At 38.7% G+C, this 20,651-nt stretch overlaps 1 protein-coding gene across 1 annotated transcript in view; it reads right to left on the bottom strand.

Annotated features, from left to right (window-relative positions):
* gabra3 (gamma-aminobutyric acid type A receptor subunit alpha3) overlaps positions 1 to 20,651 on the bottom strand; it is a 480,166-nt gene that overhangs the window by 318,579 nt on the left and 140,936 nt on the right. Inside the window, exon 4 of the mRNA XM_089123407.1 lies at positions 15,130 to 15,197. Coding sequence (XP_088979533.1) covers positions 15,130 to 15,197 — 68 coding nt within the window. The remainder of the gene's footprint in view (positions 1 to 15,129; positions 15,198 to 20,651) is intronic.

Genomic DNA, 20,651 nt, shown 5'->3' with positions numbered 1-20,651 from the left:
ATATGCAAACCCAATAACTTGGAATCATGGGGGGTTGATGAGATGCCATAGAGAGACAGCCGATCACTTAGGGATGGGTATTCTCAGCACAATGAAAATTACTCTTCTGATGGCAAAACAACAGTCAGAGATGAACATTTACTCACTATCTGTATGCATGAAGGAATTGCACATTTCCACCAAACAAGGTCTATGGTACCAACATAAACTGAACCCTCAATACAATGTAACTATTTATAATACACCATAAACATTTACTTCAAATTTTCACATCTAGCCCTATAGATATTTTAGCTGTATCCCTGTCAATATGAACTATTCTATACTGACCTTTCTGAAGATGAGAGGCTGTCTCTACTTCCAGTATAAATGTCCTAAAAAGACAACACCTCTGCAGATGCCAATGACGATTCCCTAAACCACCCAGATAGCAAAAAAGTCTGGGCCGAGTCTGGCTTACATTAGGCACTTCTGGCTTAATTCTGAACTGTTTTTTTTCACACTCTTGTGTCAAACAGTACTAGGCTAAGCTCTGGCTGGAGTTTGGCTACCCAAAAGAAACAAAAATCAAATTGTATCTTTTTGGCTAAGCTCTGGCTTGAGTTCGGTCTTCCAGAATAAGGAAATATTTGGCTGAGATCTGGTTGGGTTTTGGTTGGCTGAGCAAATAAATGATCTCTGGCATGCTGTACTGTAAAATAGCCATGTAAGATGTGGTGTTAAATTGGTTCATATTTTAGACATCATTATAATGCAACCTCATAAATAGGGTTAATTTTTTCAAAAATATTAAAATGAAATATGTTTGTTATGGCCCTAGTTAAAAATACATACAGATATGTATTCAAATAGTACTCTTTTACACATAAGTTGGCTGAATTTAAAGGAAAGAAGCCTTGATTATTCTATTGGCAAGATTATTTTAATGGGCGGTTAAGGAGGTGATAATGTGCAGAATGAAAAAAAAAGATGTTTGCAAAATGACTGAAGACAAAGACAAATGGTTCAGTCTGCAGCATCTTAAGATAAAAGATTGAATGGAACTGAATGAGTACTTTGTGGTTATCCAAATGGTAATCAATATGCCACACACACACACACACACACACACACATACACACAAAAATCACTTTTTGGAGAATTGATTAGGCTACCATTTGTATAACAACAGATTTACTACAAAAACCCATGGTTAAACTATGATCTTTTGTAGCAAAAACCAGATTGCCCCCCCCCCCAACCCCCCAACTCCCCAACCCCTCCTAGACATTTGATGGTTAAACCAGATCATAATTAGGCTATATTTAACTTAAATCATGTAGGGCGTATACTAGAGCACTGTTTTTTTTTTTTTTTTTTTGTAAGTTTGACTGAATTGTTTGCTTATGTTTTCTTTATTTTTTATATTTTTTTTATAATGGCTCTTGATGGTAATGTTCATATTTTTGTTCAATAAATATTATTTTATATAAACAGCATGTTATTAATATAAAATAATATAAAATAATAAAATAACCACTTTCTTTCAATTTGTCACTTGCTGCCGAGCATTAAAAGAAACTGGTTGTAAACAAGTATATTTTGCCATTGTCAGATATATTCTAAAGGCACAAATACAAAAATTTGCTTTTCTCAGCAGACATTCAAACTGAAATAGGATAACAGAAAAATATAATGACTTTAAAAATTACTGCTATTTCAGATGCAGGTAATACACTCATTTAGTCAATCTCCCTCTCATAATACCATACATTCTGTGTCGTTTCCATTGTTGCCTTGTTCACCTCCTGTCTCCCTGCTACTCTGTTCCTTTGTTTGTTGCTATGGACACTCATTTGACCACACCCATTCCCTTGTCTGTTCCCATGGTAATGTATTAATTAATTGGTTTTGAGAAGCATTTATAGCCCTGCTCATCTCCAGTTTGTTGTCAGTCATTGAATGTGATTATCTTGTATTTCCTCCTCTGTCATTGTTTGCTCCAAGTCCAACTACCTTGTGGATTATTTTCATAAATCTGCACGTGGATATGCTTCCTAATCTGTATTTTCACCTGCCTGTATGCCCCGCTGTTACAGTTCTAAAGTTGTGTTTCAGAATTAGTAGTGGAGGCTTGGGCTCAACTGTTTTGGGGCCCTGGAAAAGTTTTGACATGTGCTTTACTCCGGTTCCTAAAAACATATTAGATAAAGTCCGATTGCACTGTTATTAGACTCCACACTGATGTTCACATATGAACCAAACTAATTTTACTCATGAGTAAAATGTATTAAATAAAAGTTATACAGAACATACACATTGAGCTTAGCAGCAATAAGTGATGGTCAAACAGTTACCAAAGGAATAAAATAAAAAATAAAAAACAGTGTTCAGACACAGTGTACAGTCATTGGTTTGCAATCTCTTTGAACCATACACTTTACTCAGTCTTGGTTGAAAAAAAAAATGTATTGAGAAAAACAGTACTTTAATGCCAAGAAGTTTCCACAGTAAATGAGAAGAGAGATTTGGCATCAACTGATTGAAGTATAACGTTTTTAATAACAGGTAAGTCAAGTTTAAGCCACCAAGTAATCCATGTGTGCACAGATCACAAAGCCTCTGTAGACAAAACATCCCAACAAACAAACCATATGCTACACACCCTAATTGTTAATGAAGCAGCCAATTACATACAGATGAGCGTAGAACTATAAAGTTCCTCAAACAGGTTAAAATGGCCTAATCCATCAAGAGGGTAAGCTCCTCCTGGGCTGCGTTCCAGTCCACTTTTAGACACGCACTTGCGAACTTCCCCTCTGGAGAATCCCTGCTGCCATTTAGAAGTGCGTTCCACTTCTTGAAGTGGACGAGGGAAGTTTATATGGACAGACACTCGATCCCTCAATTTTGACCAAGGCAGCAAGTCTACTTCTTACGTACACTATACAACTTTATGGTATATTAATAAAAAAATAAAAAATAAATAAATCACAAACACATTTATATACATATAAAATGCTGCATTAAACAATTTTGTAAGGGGAAAAAAAAAGAAATAATAAATCAACCCCATAGGGCTTAGCATGTTCCAATTCAGCCTATTGCAAAGGTTCCACCAGTAGTGGGCACTCATGCAATGTAAGCAATGACGTACATCTAAGTGAACGAGGTGCAGGGAAATTAGCAACTGAAGGGCATGACAATTTTGGTCTGGAACACAGCACATAAAGGTAGAGAATTAACTTCCAACCATTTCTCCTTCTTTGTTCTCTTAAATAGGTGAATTCATACATTTCATGATCATAAAAAAGTGAGTAATGACAATGCTGCACTGAGAGGACTACTGGTATGTCAGTAACGGGGAAATTCTTACATACCCCTCACCTTAAAAATTGTTTAAACGTGAAAAGTTTCAACTCGTTTTATCTATTTATTTTTTAACTCGTTGGCCATATATGAGTCTGAAGCCGAGACAGATGGTGAATACTTATCCAGATTGAGTATCGAGCCCGTTCTCATCCCAAAGCGCCATATAGGACGCTTTTGCAAAAGTGTAAATATCCAACGCACATGGCACCCTTTAACGCAGGGGTCTCAAACTCAAATTAACTGGGGGCCGCTGGAGATAGAGTCTGGATCGGGCCGGGCCGGGCCGCATCAAGTATTCCAAAAAATAAAAAAAAATGTATTTAAGTATTCCAAAAATGGAGCACAACTGATCCAATCTTCTCAATCTTTATTATTAACGTTTCTTCTGAACTGTTCCTCTGAATTTGAACATTCCTTTCTGTACATGATTGGTTCTTGATGAGCTGTCCTTGACAGTTGACAGTTTTACAAACTTTCTTTGTCTTTTTCTTATACACAACATCTTTGTTGTGATGATAGTCATATTTGCTTTTTATTTTCTTTACACTATTATATTGATTTTTTTTTTTTCCAAAAGGCACATTTCCTTTTATTATACTTAGAAAACCAATTACTGCTTTTGAAATACAAATAATTCTTTCTACACATGTATAGTGTCTCAGGCAAATTACTGACTTTGCACATATCAAAGCAAACCTTCTTATCAACCTGTTGGACCAAGTTCATTACATGAACTAGTTCAAAGTTCAATTCACAAATTTTAAAATTAACTATTTCAGTTCATATTTCAAAAATGAACTAGTTCTTTTTTTTCCCCATATGTTGCTGCGAGCTTCTTTTTTATTATTAGGCTATTATTATTGCCACAACCCATATACAACCACAGATAACAATCATTTTATCGACGGGCAAAGTTTGCACAGACATGTAAGATTTTCCCATCCTCACCGACCTCATAAAAGCCTTTTAAATGATCTTACGACACCTCCTTGCTCCTCGGTTCACAGACACTAGAATGAACGAGTTCACTGTAACGTTCATCAGGCAGTAATACAGTAGGCTACGTTCAGTTCACGTTCGCCCAAAATATGAACGAGTTCATTAACTATCGTTCATTGAACGTGTTCAGACACAACACATATTACAAGCTCAAAATGATTATTCTCACATTGTTTTAGAGCAGGGATATCCAACACGTCACTCGCGAGCTATCAGTAGCTGTGGGCTGATTTGGTGGTGGTAGCTCGCCTGTTCACATATCGCGCTCACATATTTTGCACGCTCAAGTACGTTTCAAATGTAGGCGCGCATCAAGCGCCCAGCGCGCTCATAATTGAAGCGACGCGCTCATTTTTTCCAGGCGCAGTATATTTGTACTTCGTGGTTGTCTATGACAACTATTGACAACAAACCCACCGTAAGCTGTCACGAGACTATATATGGTAGCCCATAAGGGATAAATATATTAATAATAAAAAAACGCGGCAAACGCAACGGCGGGCCGCACTAACATTAAACTTTAAAATCAAGTAGGGGGCCACAAAATATCATCCGCGAGTTTGAGACCTCTGCTTTAACGTAAAATGAGACGATATATATATATATATATATTTGGGCAGAAGGCGCACCCTAGTGGTCTAACCCTTACCCTACACCATACCTAAACTTAACCATAACCGAAGCGTCTCATTAGACGTTAAAGGGTGCCATGTGCGTTGGATATTTACGCTTTTGCAAAAGCGTTGTATATGGCGTTTTTGGGATGAGAATGCGTTGGAGTATCTGTCTTCAAACGACTCAATTTTCCTTCTTGTGTTGTAGTACCTTGTTTGTCACTCTTGAGCTTGACTAGTTCTTTCTTTTACCTGTAAACCCGTTCTCTCTACTTCTCAACAGTACTATAGACCATTTCACAAGATGTAAACAACACTGGTCCAGAAGCACTTCCTGTTTCAGTTTGTAACTGTTTTCTTTATTTCACATGTAAAGAAAACATCTGAAAGATGTTTGTTTAACTTTTTGATTCAGTTTTAAATGTTCTGTTGGTTGTATTTTATCCCAGCTTTTTTTTAGTGTTAAAAAACTGAAACAGGAAGTGCTTCTGGACCAGTGTTGTTTACATCTTGTGAAATGGTCTACAGGCCATGTGATAAGGATTAGGCAGGTTTGTTCGGCCCCAAGGAAAACTGTGTTTTTGACTTTGATCTTGGCCCTCTCACCCCGTACAACACAAAGTGTGCCAGGAATCTGCACTTCCTATTTCACTCTAGCTTAAAGGTTCTCTAAGCGATGCTGGGGCAAAACATTTTTTGTCACATACATCAAACGTCTCCTCACTATCAGCTAGCTGCCTGTCCCCTAAACACACTGTAAAAAAACGCGGTCTCTGTAGACACCACAGGCTCCACAAACGGCAACAAAAACAATCATGTCTTACTCGGACCACGAAACCTAACAAACAGTGTTCCAGCCAATCACTGGCAAGAAGTATTTGAGGGTGGGTCTGGGGGGTTAGTGCGCGTGCACATGAAGGGTGTGTGTGTGTGAAGGAGAGCGAAGCATCAGAGGGAAGTTTGAAAAATTACCGACACACGACCAAAGAGACGTCGTTCGTTCTGAGGAACAAATTAAAAAGAAGAAGGAGTCGAATAAAGAACGTGCGAAGTTCCGAATTTACATCGGTAGCAAAGCTTTTGAACGATGGCGAGAACTCCGGCGGCAGAAGGGCTTCCAGTCCGACATTCAGGTTGCTCTGTTTTTGCTTGACAGGTGGGTAACGTTAAATTGTTTTTTTTCTTCTAAATTGACGCTTATGTTTGCCAAACCCACACAAGGATATAATTAGCTAGAACTATGCACGTTCACAATTATTTCAGGAAGCACGGAAGGGAGGGGGAGGAGATGAGATGCGGAGGAGGGAGGGTCTAGCTCCGATTTGTTTGAAAATATTCGAACGTCAACACCCAGGATCGCTTTGAGAACCTTTAAAATTTGCTAAACAGATTTCCGCTGTTGTTAAGTCATGCTTTTATTAACTGCGCCTTCTCAGTAAAGTAAAATCCATTCTATCAAGAAGTAATTTAGAAATAGCCATTCATGCGTTCGTTACTTCTAGGCTTGACAACTGTAATTCCTTGTATTATGGCATTTCTCAGGCATCAATCTCCCTTCTGCAGCTGGTACAAAACGCAGCTGCTAGACTGCTTGAAGGGAAGCTTTAGTTTGATTACATAATAATGTCCCTGCATTGGCTTCTGGTTCAAAATTGTATTATTCGTCTACAAAGCTTTTAACTATCCGGCACCACAATACCTATCTGATCTCTTGTTTCCGTATACCCCATACTATAAATCTGAAATACAGTGACCATGGCCTGCTAACTGTCCCTAAAATAAAATTTTAAAAATGTGGTGCCTTACAGCCTTCCTCTCTCTATATAGGCATGCTCCATCTATCTGCACTTTTAAAACTCAGCTTAAGACTTATTTATTCTCTATTCAACGCTATATAGCTACCTTCTGTTTGAAAATGAATTTTATCGATTACTTATTTATTTATTTATTTATTTATTTATTTATTTATTGTATTTATAAATGCTAGGTCTGTGTGTCTTTAATCTTTGTAAAGCACTTTGGTAAACCTTGGTTGTGTCTTAAATTTGCTCTATAAATAAATTATTGATTGATTGATTGTTTCGGATGAGGCATTCCAAGGGCTAAAGCAATCTCTGAAGGGGTTAAATCAGTATTTTCCTGCCATGGCTGTACTTAACATAAGAGGATATCATGGTCTTGAAAGTTCGGTTGGTTCTTAATATTGTAATATATCAAAGGGTTAGTTCACCCAAAAATGAAAATTAAGTCATTAATTACTCACCCCCATGCTGTACCAACCCCGTAAGACCTTCGTTCATCTTCGGAACACAAATAAAGATATTTTTGATTGAATCTGAGAGCTGGATCAGTCCTACATAGACTGCCTAAGGGACTGGCTCTTGACGGCCCATAAAGTCATTAAAGAAAAGGTTTAAATATTTCATGTGCCTACAGCGGCTCAATTATAAGTTTATCAAGCGACGAGACTACTTTTTGTGCGAAAAAAATATAAATAACGACTTTATTTGACTATTCCATTACTTCCTTATGGGCGCATGCGCGAGAACTGAGACGAGGACGTTCTCATTCGACCACTTCTTGTTACCGGCTGCTCACCGCTTAGGAGTTTTACCGCCCCCTACCGTATAAGATGATGTGCTGATATAGCTGGAAGCGCAAAACTTTCTGTTTACAAGCAGAGGAAGATGCTCGCTGTACGTACGCTTTTCAATTAGCGTATTTTCCGCACTATAAGGTGCACTTAAAAGCCTTTAATCTTCTCAAAAAACGACAGTGTTCCTTATAATCCGGAGCGCCTTATATATGGATCATCATTTTATACGGTAGGTGGCGGTAATACTCCTGAGCGGTGAGCAGCCGGTAACAAGAAGTATACGAAGGAGAATGTCCTCGTCTCAGTTCTCGCGCATGCGCCCATAAGGAAGTAATGGAATAGTCGAATAAAGTCATTATTTATGTTTTTTTTTCGCACAAAAAGTAGTCTCGTCGCTTGATAAACTTATAATTGAGCCGCTGTAGGCACATGAAATATTTAAACCTTTTCTTTAATGACTTTATGGGCCGTCAAGAGCCAGTCCCTTAGGAAGTCTATATAGGACTGATCCAGCTCTCAGATTCAATCAAAAATATCTTTATTTGTGTTCCGAAGATGAACGAAGGTCTTACGGGGTTGGAACAGCATGGGGGTGAGTAATTAATGACTTCATTTTCATTTTTGGGTGAACTAACCCTTTAATCTCTGTAATATTAGTTTGAGGATGATTTACTGTTGTTTGCTTCTAAACACTACTTTACAGTGTAGCTACTAGTTTAACTGGTGCCAGACTAAAATATTATGAAATGAGATTGGAGTGAATATGTACACACAAGAATGTTTTTATCTTCGAAATTAAAAACAGCATGATATAAAGAAGGCTTATTCTTCAATGGTGAATATTATAATGTTTAGACATGTGTTTACTGTTAAATAGTATGTTTGAGGATATCTGCTGAAACATAGATATGTATAATGTAACAATAATTTTTTTTTAATAGTTTGGAGCGGATCGATCGGTTCAGTATGTCCTCTGCATGCGCTGAGATTCAGTCACTCGTGTTGTGTGTTCGAAAAGCAAAACACGCCAAACATTAGGCATTAGGTTTTCTCCAATCTCATTTCATAATGAATGGAAACGTTTGAAGTAACATACTGTATGATAATCCATATATTTTTGTCTAGTGTAGTGTTACTGAAGTGTTACTTTTTAACAATATATAGGCTGCCTCTTATTTATCTGTTATTATTTTATGCAGCCCTATATATGCGCTATAACAATGCACTACCCACTTGGCTTACACTTTATTTCGATAGTCACTTTAGACGTTCTACTAATTATAAGTAACTTTTCAACTACATGTCAACTAACTCTCATTAGAGTATTAGGCTTTGGGTTAGGAGAATACGTTTACTTGGAGTCGTCAAGTTACTTCTAGTCAGTTGAATGTCTGTTGGGGGATCAACAAAATAAAGTGTTAGCAGATATTAAGCTGACAGTCAACTAATACTCTAATGACAGTTAGTTGACATGTAGTTGAAAAGTTACTTATAGTTAGTAGAATGTCTAAAGTGGACTATCGAAATAAAGTGTTACCCAAACTTAATGTTCATATATATTTAATAATTGTAACCAGAAAAAAAAAAAATATTCCCAAAGTTGTGCAGCCCTATATTACCTGTTTCTCTTGATATCAGCATGTTCATGTGTTTATTTTTACAGGAACCAGATGCCACTTATGAGTCCTACTGACTTCAACATTCACAGGAGACTCTGTACATGAACATAGTTAAGTTGAAAAATCTTGGAAAAGACAGGTATGTACTATATGTTCAAGCCTCTGTCTTTAGATTTGTTCATTGTTGCATAATGTTGAATTATTTTTTGCTGTAAATAAATCCAAACAATCTAAAAACCATTCCTTTTTAAATCTCATTCTTTGTGCAAGGCTCATTATAATGAGAAGGCCCAATAACAACAAATCTGGTCTTTCTCAGGTGTGAAAAGCAGTAATATTATTAGATGGTTAACGCCTCCATGCATAAAGCTATCTTCCCCAAAACACGTCATACAAATTTTTACAAGACATTACAAGACTTTATTGTATTATCTGAATGAGTAGTCAGAAACATTTTCACATACTGTAGTTTCGGAGCAAATAATCTAGGCTATGTGATACAATTTTCAAAAGTCTTGTGAAAAAATAATCAGCATGGGTTTTATGACCTTATTTCTGTGACAATTTTTTTTTTTCACAAACCACGCATAAACGTCATTATCTCAAAACTATACAATTTTACATACGTGCTGCTGACATATTATTGTAGCAGAGTTTGTGCTGAATACAGTGTAATAATACTTTAGCCATGAAAATGTCACAAGTAACAGAAAAAAGCACAAATGTCAGAGCATGTCAGAACACCTCCAGGACCCAGAAAACACCTCAGACCCCAGAGGGTTAAACCAGACAGACAGAGTCAGAACCCTGACATTACACTCCCAACTGAATCGGCAGACGTGCTGGGCGGCACCAGCATGGCAAGGCACTTGGGCGGCGCCGGCAGGATAAGGAGCTTGGGCGGTGCCGGAAGGGCAAGACGTTTGGACGGCGCTGGCAGAGCAATCAGGGCGAGGCGTTGGGGCAGCACTGGTAGGGCTCCTTTAAGAGCGAGGGGGCAATGCAACCTCCCCAGTCAACAATTGGATACGCTGCAGCCTCTTGAAGCACCAGACTCAAGACCCCCGAAGTTGGGTCCTCTTGGACCACCAGGGTTGATGTCCCCCCAGTTCTTTAAAGTCCCCGTGAAATCAAAATTGAACCTATTTACTTTGTTAGCGCATATTACTAGTCTTGTGGTGAACAATTAATCCGTGCACGTAAAAATATATTCAAAAAATGTTTTACCTTAGTAATCTTTAATCAAAATCTGAAAAGTTACTTCCGGTCTGGAACGGTTTCTTTTTCTGATGACGTAGGTTTCACAGTTTGGGTGGGGAAACGCGTAACCACTCCCCTCAAACCGTTAGTTTGCTATGAGCGAGAGATGGAGAGGAGGAGTGCTAGAGTAAAACCCTGCCCTCTGTTCAATATTCCGTTTCACTTGGAAATACGTCACAGCACTGGAGAAAAATCGTTTGCAACTTCCGGTTCACGGGGAAAAATCGTTTGCAACTTCCGGTTCACGGGGACTTTAATGGTTGCCAAGGTGTAGGAAGATACTTGAACTAAAGGTAATGCCAGATGTAGACTAATTGCTGCTGAAGAAGCATACAGCATAAATGGATCTTCAAGGGCTTATCCTTGAAATCAATCTGGATCCCCGAATCCATCAAAAACTCCTGACCAAGTATAATGGATAAAGTTAGACCTTGATCTTTCATTACAAATGCTCTGAATGGATATTGATGACCATGAAGTGTACAATTCCAGACTACCTTTCCTAGAGGTGTCTGTACATGACCATTAGCAAGAGAGAAAGTCTGACTCTGCTGGACTGCAAAGTTTAAGTCCTTGACTTTAACTTTTTCCAGTGAGATTCCTGAAAAAAAGATTTGGTGCTTCCAGTGTCCAAAACTGCTTGACATCTATAGTCATTGATTTTGATCAGCAGGGATAATGTGTCAAGCTGTCTCTCTATTCCTGACAGCACATGAATGTGACTGTTGCCCTTTTGTTGCTTTATTAGCTCAATTTGACTTCGCCTGATGTTCTGCTTGTCTCCAATCGACTCTTCCATCACTAACATCCCTCACTCGTCAACCGTAGAGACAGTGCTTCTGAGTGTGTTGGTGACACGATTTCAGTTTTTGAGTATACCTTGGAGAATTTCACGTTCTGAAGTTGAAGGTTTCAATCGCAGGCATGAGGCTCAATATTGATAAGCAAATGTTTAATTCTTCTTTCAACCTCAACTTCGTGGTCATCAGTCAGGAAAGATTGAAAGATTAAGAAGATTGCTTTCTTAAATGTACACTAACTTCTTACCCTCTTCTTCCCTGCAAGCCACATGGCTAATATCTCAGAATCATTCCGTGTTTTTGAAACTGAATATTTTTCAAGATAAGAAATAGAGTCTTCTCCCTCCAAACTGCCAAACCTTGGCAACTCCAGCTTGATTGGTGTTTTAAAATGTATAGGATAGGTTGGACTATCCGTTTGTAGGGGTGGACTGAAATGGGGAGTAGATGTTACAGTGTAGGAAGACTGGAAAACGATTTCAGCTGAACATCCCTTTGTGCTATACAATCCTTCATTGCTTGTCCTACTTGCTGTATACTCTTCTAAGGTTTCTTTTACCTGCTGGCATTCAGACTTGAGGTCAGTGGGAAGTACATTCTCCAGTTGCTGTATCTGTTTATGATGGTGCTTTTGCTGGGATAAAGGGTTTTGCCTTTTGCCTATCTATGCTGCACATCATTAGAAAACACACAAACAAGATGTATCCAGTTCATCCATTTTAGATTTTATCTTGCTCACCTTTAATTTCAAACTGGAAATGGTTACATCTTCCTCTTAAAGAGGTGGGGGAGGTGGTAACAGCAAGTACTGAGAACATCATGTCATCATGCTCCAACTCATCTACCTCATTCTCTAAATTCAAAAGACTGAGAGATTGAATAAGGTCTTGAAATGGTTCTCAACTGGTGGTGAAAGGTGCAGAGGAATAGTCTGGTTTTGTGGGATTCTCACCCTCTGTCCTGTCACGCTAGTGAATTAACTGGTATTTGTGCCATTATTTAACAAAAAAGCAGGTAGCACTTTATTTTCCAATCCTGTTCACCATGTGCATACTATGTACTTATTATGATAATTACAATAACAGGGTACTACTAACTAGGTACTAACCCTGAACCTACCCCTAAACCTAACCTTAACCCATGTATTTACCTTATACTACTGAGTACCTTCCAAGGTAAGTAAACGTAAGTGCACATACTTTAAAATAAAGTATTTCTTTATCTCGACAACATCCAATTATAGCAAGCTTGTGGATCTTAGAGGCTTCTTGGTACGTCCCAGCTACATTTTTGGTTTGTAGCACTACAGTACATACTATAAAGAATACATAACTTATTCATGTTTTTGTATTCACAAACATCTAGAAAAGTTTTTGTTTATCCCTTTTCCACCCAAAAAAGAACTGGTTCAGAACTGGTGCTGGTTCAGACTGGTTCAGAACTGGTTCAAAGTTGGTTCGGAGTTGGTTCAACTTGCGAACCACTTCAGAACCTATTTGTTTTTCCACTGACTAGAGCGCCCAGGGAACGACGTTGTTACGTCACTGTGTACGTCGCCATACGTCCTAGCTAAAAACGCTTGCAAATACAACATTACTTTCGGATTATCTCTAACTCGTGTACCAAGAAAGCTTTAAAAAAAATTGAAATATGCAAGTCTTTTAATCGATTAGTCTTTTAATTTTCCGTTTGATATGTAATCTTTTCTGATAAGTTATGTACCCCTGTCTTGTGTCTTTTTTCTTTCCATTTATTTGTTCTATATTGTGACTGCTTTCTTCTTTACGTATAATGTCTTCAATAAAAAAATTACAAAACTAGAAATGCTTGTGTTAACTTCAAGCATAACAATTACAAATGCGGACTCCATCGTGTTTCTGCAAATGTTTCTCATGGCTTTGCGATCCTTTATTATGGTCAGAAAAGATGTTTAGAACAAATCTAAACCTGCCCCAGCCCCCGACGTAAGCATGACGTGGTAAAAGAACGGTTCTAGTCCAGCAATGAGTTGGTGCCACTTTTGAACCAGTTCTCCTGGCTGAGAAACGGTTCTTTGGCTGTCGAAACACAAAGAACTGGTTCGCGCGCAGACACCGGCTCCGAACCGGCTCTCAAAATGCTTTGGTGGAAAAGAGGCTGTTGTGGACCATATAATCTAATTTACACTACATAGACAAGTTTTTATGATATACTTTCCCATTGTCCTTGGTCCAACAGATATTGTGTAATTTAATAATAATTAACCACTTAACTGTCACCGTCCCACAGGTGGGACGTTTGCCACTATATTTTTAAAACAATAATATCTTAGTAAATACCTTAAATAATATTGACAAACTATATATCATTTGAAAGCTTACAATCTCTAGTTTCCATATTTGGTGACTGATTTTCAAAATATATTACAGAGGAGCCATAATTTATCAATATAAAACAAGAATATTTTCATACTCATAAGGCGTGTTCAGACCTTTATTTTATAATAGCAGTAAACATAAAAAATCATGAAAAAATGGTAGATACCTCAGTTTGTTTTCATGCCAAAAGTTCAAAAGATAGAATCTATTCAATTATTTTGGAAAAAAAAGGTCTGAAAAGTTTGAAATATCAAGAAAAAAAATAATAAATTCACCATTTGTGATGTGGCAGCTAGCTATGACTTACATGCGTGTTCTTTGTATGTGTTTCTTAGAGGTTCAATTCATATCAAAATCTGCCAAACTTCCCATGCTACTTCTGAATAGGATCTCTACTTCAGAAATTGTATGAAAATTGTGAAAATAATGGTTCATATCACTCAAAACACGAATGGAAATGCAGACGCCCTTATATGGGCAGTAATGGAGTCTGATTGTGCCCTAGTGAAAAAGTTTGGTACTGCGCTCAAACAAAATCTTACTGAAAGCTCATTTTTTGAGCTATCAACCTAAAATTTGAAACACAACTTGTTCAGATTTTTGGCTTTGATCTTTCTGCCATTTTAGAGTAGCCCAGGTTTTGAAAATATATATTTTATGTAAAATATGAATAATTAATATTTTTACATTGTACATTTCCATAAACTCAAACTTCTATAACTTTTTTTCTGTTTCACATTCTTAATTTATTTCACTTCTACAAAAATCTGCCAGATGTCTTCTTTAAAACAAGACCAATCATTTGTCTATATTCCAAAGCATTCTTGAATTACAACCATTTAAGTTCGAAATGTGCATTTTCATGTCTATTCAAAAAAGGGGGGGGGGGGTGACAGTTAACAGGTTAAACTTTCAGAGCAGCAGTTCTACTTGGAACTGATTCTAAGTGGATCTGATTCCTAAGTCATATATGGAAATGCACTATTTTTGTATACATTTTAACCTTAAAATTAACTTTGATGATTATTGCTGTGTAACATAAACATCGTTTCATGCTCTGTATAATCTGACTGATTGTGATGTCGTCTTCTCACTATTAGAACATTATGTCTCATACAAAATACAAAGTGCTGCTGCATGGCTGTGATGATTCATCTTGTATACCAGACCCAATTGTGTGTATGATTAAGACGCATACATTTCTCCATGCAGCCTCGCAACCAATTATCTTCTCTCTTAAACGAGCCCATAAAGGAACACAGCTTCATACATTCACAGGGACAAAGGGAAATAAAGGACAGTACTATGTCTTCCTCTGTGGCACATTTGACAATCAAATTTTCTGAATACAGTTCAACTACAATGAAAACATTTTAGTTTTCTTCTATGGGATATGTGCTACCAATTACAGTACATGTAACAATACCTAGTTGAAGGACAAACACATATTGACAGAAGTGAATATGAAACTTTAATTGGTCTTCGACAAATGAACCTAATTTTGACCCAAGCAATGGAAAAAAACACACATACCATATCGGTGTCTGATACTGGTCCGAAGCTTGTCACATAGATGTTTGTCCTCACTTCAGTCACACTTTCTGAAAGAGCAAGCATAAGAACATAAATGTCTACAATGCAAAATAATATTTAATGGATTTTGAAGCTATTATTCGTTACATTTTGCTTCAATAGTCCACTTTAGACATTCTACTAACTATAAGTAACTTTGCAACAACATTTCAGCTAACTCTCATTAATTGACTACATGTCAACTAACTTACATTAGAGTATTAGTAGACTGTTAGGGTTCAGGTTAGTAGTTGACGTACTTGCAAAGTTACTTATAGTCAGTAGAATGTCTGGTAGGGAAAAAATAGTTTTGCAGATATCAGAGACTTCTAATACTCTAATGACTGCCAGTTGACATGTATCTATTAATGATCTATAAAGGACAACAATACACCACTAATTGCCAGTGAAATAACACATAATACACAGGGGACCATCATTGTCAGACAGCTGTAAAATGTATGACCTTTGTATTTTTATCAGTAGATCTGTGTCGCAGTGTCTGGTCTATGTTCCCTGGGGTCCACTAGAGGTCCTCTTTTCCCACGGTGTCGTTCACTTTTAGGAAACGCTTTGCCCCCAATCCTTGTCTGCGCTCATCACTATTTATTGCACTTACCTGTTCCCCATCATGATTGTCATCTTCTGTGTGTATAAATACCCTGCCTCTTTAGTTCTTGTTATGGAATTGTGGATCTGATGTGAGTATGGATTCCCCTAATAAATATTGCTGCTATTGGATCTTCTGCTTCCTGTGTGTGGATTCGTGACCGAAGGACTCCATCACTACAAGATCCAGTGGTATGTTTTCAATTCTCTCTTCCCCAGCCACCGAACGGGAGAGAAGACAACTTTTTGAGGGAACCCGGTTGGTTAGATTTCGTGGGACCCGTGGAGGCTGCAGTGGAGGAGTTCGTCGAGAGGAATCCCGAAACCATTCTCCACTCAGGCCCCTCTTCGACCCTGGGCTGGTGAGATCCAGCCCAGAGCTCCATCCGCCACTGTTTCCATCCAGCCCAGATTCTGCTTCTCGCCATCAGAAATGGCGGAGGAGGAGGAAGACCTCCATGCTCCCCAAGAGCCCGGAGGCCGTGCCCCAGAAGCCCGTCGTTTTTCTGGAGGCTGTACCAGAGAATGCTCACGTCCCGTCTGCCCAGCCAGAGACGGTTCACGCCACATCTGCCTAGTCGGAGACGGATCAGGAGATACCCATTCTCGTGGCCGCGGGGTCACTGACCGGTTATTCCGAGTGTCTAGCTCAGATCCTGGAGATGCCCTTCAGACCTTTAGTGTCTACTGTTCCTTAGAGACGGAGCCAGTGTCTGCTGTTCCTGAGCCGGAACCAGTGTCTGCTGTTCCTGAGCCAGAGCCAGAATCTGCTGTTCCTGAGCCGGAGCCAGAGTCTGCTGTTCCTGAGCCGGAGCCAGTGTCTGCTGTTCCTGAGCCAGAGCCAGAGTCTGCTGTTCCTGAGCCGGAGCCAGTGTCGTCTGTTTCTGTGCCTGAGCCGGAGCCAGTTTCTGTTCCTGTTTCTGTGCCGGAACCGGTGTCTGTTCCTGTTTCTGTGCCTGAGCCGGTGTCTGTTCCTGAGCCTTCCCCATGGCTGCCCGAGGTGATGTCTCCACCCTGGCCGCCTGCACGACCTGCTTCACTCTGGATGACTTTTTAAGCTGCTTGATGCTTGGTTTCAGGGTTTTTGGTGAGGAGTTTTCTTACACCATTTTTATAGGGGGACTCAAATGGAAAGTGCTTGATAGAGGAAAAGTGTGTTTATTACATTATTTGATTGGTACAGCAAAGCTTGCAATGTGGAAAACAAAGAAAAAATAAAGTGTTGGAAGTTGGTTCAACAGATGTAGAAATAATGTTGTGTATGGTAAAAGGAAAGATACAAATGGAATTTTCATATTATAAACTGATCAATAATGTTGAGAGTTTTTAAGAAATTTTGTGTATAAATGAGGTTTTAGCTGTTATTGATGATGGAGCTTTAATTTTTACTTTTCAATTGTTTAATTACATTTTTAATTGTTGTTGAGGTGAAATGATACAGGTAACAATAGTGTTGTAAATCCTGTATTTAATGTAATAATGAAGATCTGTTTCCAGCGATGTCTATGAAAAAGGGATGTGGACTTGAAAAGCTCACTCGTCTGTGCCACTGCACGCTCAATCCACTTGCTTCCCAGCAAAGTCTTGTTAGTTGTTTACACTGCATCTTTGAGCATTTTTCATAATCCTGGTTTTTGATATCTAATTTTGCCCTGGTTTTCAAGTCCCTTTCTCACCCTCTGGATTTGTTTGTTTGATTGGACTGATTTACTGTGCTCTGACCTCTTCCCTGTTTTCAACTACAATTGTGAATTTCCCTTTCAATGAAATTGCTTTTGGATCCTCAACCTTCTTATCTCAGAGCAGTAAGTGACAGTATCGGAGCATTTTAATGAGTACAAGCATGAATACACAAGTGCAGTTTTGGGCCCGATATAAAAATGCATCCTTAGATAAAATTATGAAAATATTGCAGATTCTGCAAGGTTTATGTGTAACTTGTATAAAATATTCTAAATGCTATAAATATATTATGTATGTAATTTATTATATATGCGAAAGGCCAAAGGCCCAGCAGAAAGACCACCTCACTATAATGAATAATGCATTTCTGGAGACAGCGAATAGAGCAGTTGGAGTCCAGGGAAGACCGGAAGACAAGACTGGAAGACTGCATCGGGAGATATGGGCTAGGAACCCTACCCTCTAGTTTTCCAAAAGAAAGACACCCAAAGCCTACTACGAAAAAAGAAACAAAGATAACAACCTGAAGGCCCAAGGACTTCCAAGAGGCGGGATGAAAGAAGGGCCAACAAGGACAGACCACATGGTAACGAACACAAAGATATCGGTAAAATAAAAGATCACAAGGAAGTGTGGGTGTGGCTGGGAAAAATACAACAATGTTGAGGGGGCTTCACATCCACATGCAACTAATTCCCTGATGCAACCTTGCACTGCCCCAATAAGGGCAGGTCAGACAAATGGGACCCAAGGCCGGTTTACAACCACAGTGCCAACAGGCCCAATTTTGTAAAGGTAGAGCAGGAGGAAAGGAAGGAGGAGGAAGAAAGAAATATTGATGAGCCCCAAGATGTGAAACCAGTAGCACCCACAAGTGACCCAAGAACGGAATCGAGCCAAAGGGCCAGGAACCTGAAGAACCCATTTCGAAGGAACAAGATAAAGTGTTTAAAGGCCAACAAGGCAGAGGAGTGGAGAAAGCTGGACAAACATCTGAGCGGGCTGCTGCAAAAAGCTCTGTGCGGGTCAGTGGTGCCAAGCTAAATCTGTTTGGAGAAATCCTGCATGAAGAATGCAGTAACAGGTATGGTGAGGTGACCATCAGAGAAGCTGTATTAAGATCAAAGGGCAGGAGGGAGAAAGAGTTTTATTACCTGGTGGCAAGCAGAAGGCAGCTTTGCAAGCATTGGAGGAAGGCAGAGGAGTCTGAAAAGGATGAACTGAAAGCTCTCTGGGACAAGATTAGTAGACTCCTTGCTAACCTCCAGAGAGGTCAGGTAGGTCATCCAGCGGGCAAGATCTGCTTCAGCACCAGGCCCGAATGGAATACCATACAAGCTGTAAAATATCTGCCCAGGAGTGCTGAAGCTGCTATGGACCCTGATGAGAATCACCTGGACTAAGCAGACCATACCATCTGAATGGCAGATGACAGTGGCAGTCTTTATTCACAAACAACAGAACGCTAAGACCATCGACCAGTTTAGGAGCATAGCTCTACTAAATGTGGAGGGGGAAATCTTCTTCTTTGTGATGGCAAGAAGAATTACCACCTACCTCACGGAGAACAACTACATCAATACCAGCTGCCAGAAAGCCAGGATTCCAGGTTTCCCTGGCTATGTAGAGCATGCTTCCATGACTTGGGAACATATCCAGACCACTAAGAGGGAGAAGAAATATCTGCACGTCATATAGGTAGACCTAGCCGATGCCTATGGGTCAGTGCCACACCTTCTAATAGCCTATTTGGAATTGTTCTACATCCCAGACAATATCAGGACTAGTGTTGTCACGGTACCAAAATTTCAGTATTCGGTACCAATACCAGTAAAAATTCACGGTTCTCGGTACCAATTTCGGTACCAAAGCTTAGTTTAAATTTACATATATTTAAGTGTTTATCACGGTTACAAGTATGGAAACTGTACATTTTTATTATAAACACTTTAGAAAAAAATTAGATAAAATGACCTAAAATAAACAATAGTATACACTAACACATTTTTAAAGTTGTTTGTAAAGTTCTAATCCGTTAACATTTATTTAATGCACAATGAATGAAGTGAACAAACATGAGCAATCAAGTATAAATAACATTTACAAACATTAATTAATGTTGTAAAAATATATTGTTCACTCAATGTGTTGATGTGAAGTAGCTAATGTTGATAAATGGTATCTTATTGTAGCATTACCAAACTATACAGGAGAAAAAACATGTTTTATTTGATTTGACTGTACTTTTATTTAATCTAAAACTGCATTCATATTTAATTTTGAAAAGGCTTTTTAAAACTGCTGAGTTATAAAGGCAAGAATACGCCTAGAACTGGCACTGACATTAAATGACATAAATAGGGATGCGTCGATACTAATACCAGTAGTACTCTGGTGTCGGTTGGATACTACTGTGCTCATGTACTCGTAAAACTACCCCGAAAGCACTTTAGAGGCCGTTCACATATCGCACATGTATTTTTTTATTATATTTTTGCGCGTGCTTATTCTTTCCAAAGCGCTTGCTCTCACGCGGCGTCTGTCGTTGCTATGCAACAAGTTTTTATTATGAGCGCGCTTGCCTCGCGCCTATATTTGAAATTGCGAATTTGCATGTAATCGGCCTCTTATGGCAACGTGACATTAGCCTAATCCAAAATATTTCCATATGTGGCTCTTTCCTCCTTTTGTGTCAACAAGTGGATTTAGAGAGAGCCATATCAGCGTTATGAAGAGGACACAAATGTGCACCTTTCAGACAGCGCGTCTAGAACTGGATTAACCTGGTATTCGGTACCTAGAAAAGCTGGTACCGTAACATTTTTTTTTTTTTTAGTACCGACTTGGTACCGAAGTACCGAGTTTTTTGACAACACTAATCAGGACCTTTTTTTTTTTTCTGGTCAGTAGCCTTGAAAATGCAGCAGGCATTTTGGATAATTTGAAGAGGTTTTATTGTTTTTTAGGGAGAGGAGTGAAAAGACCATTACAATAATTTCTAAGTCTACCGGTAATATGACGTTTTTAACCGTAATGTTTTTTTAAGGGAAAAAAAGACGATTTTGTGACTGCCTTCATGTGGCTATTGAAGCTTAGGTCACTGTCAATAACGACCCCGAGGTTCTTCACAGTTTCCACTACCTAAAAACCTTTCATTCCCAATAGTGTGGCAGCCTTTAATCTCTGATCCT

The sequence above is a fragment of the Pimephales promelas genome, chromosome 19, assembly GCF_988280905.1.
Source record: "Pimephales promelas chromosome 19, fPimPro1.hap1.1, whole genome shotgun sequence".
NCBI lineage: Eukaryota > Metazoa > Chordata > Actinopteri > Cypriniformes > Leuciscidae > Pimephales > Pimephales promelas.
The sequence above is the reverse complement of the archived record's forward strand: the minus strand, read 5'-3'. Positions and strand labels throughout refer to the sequence as shown.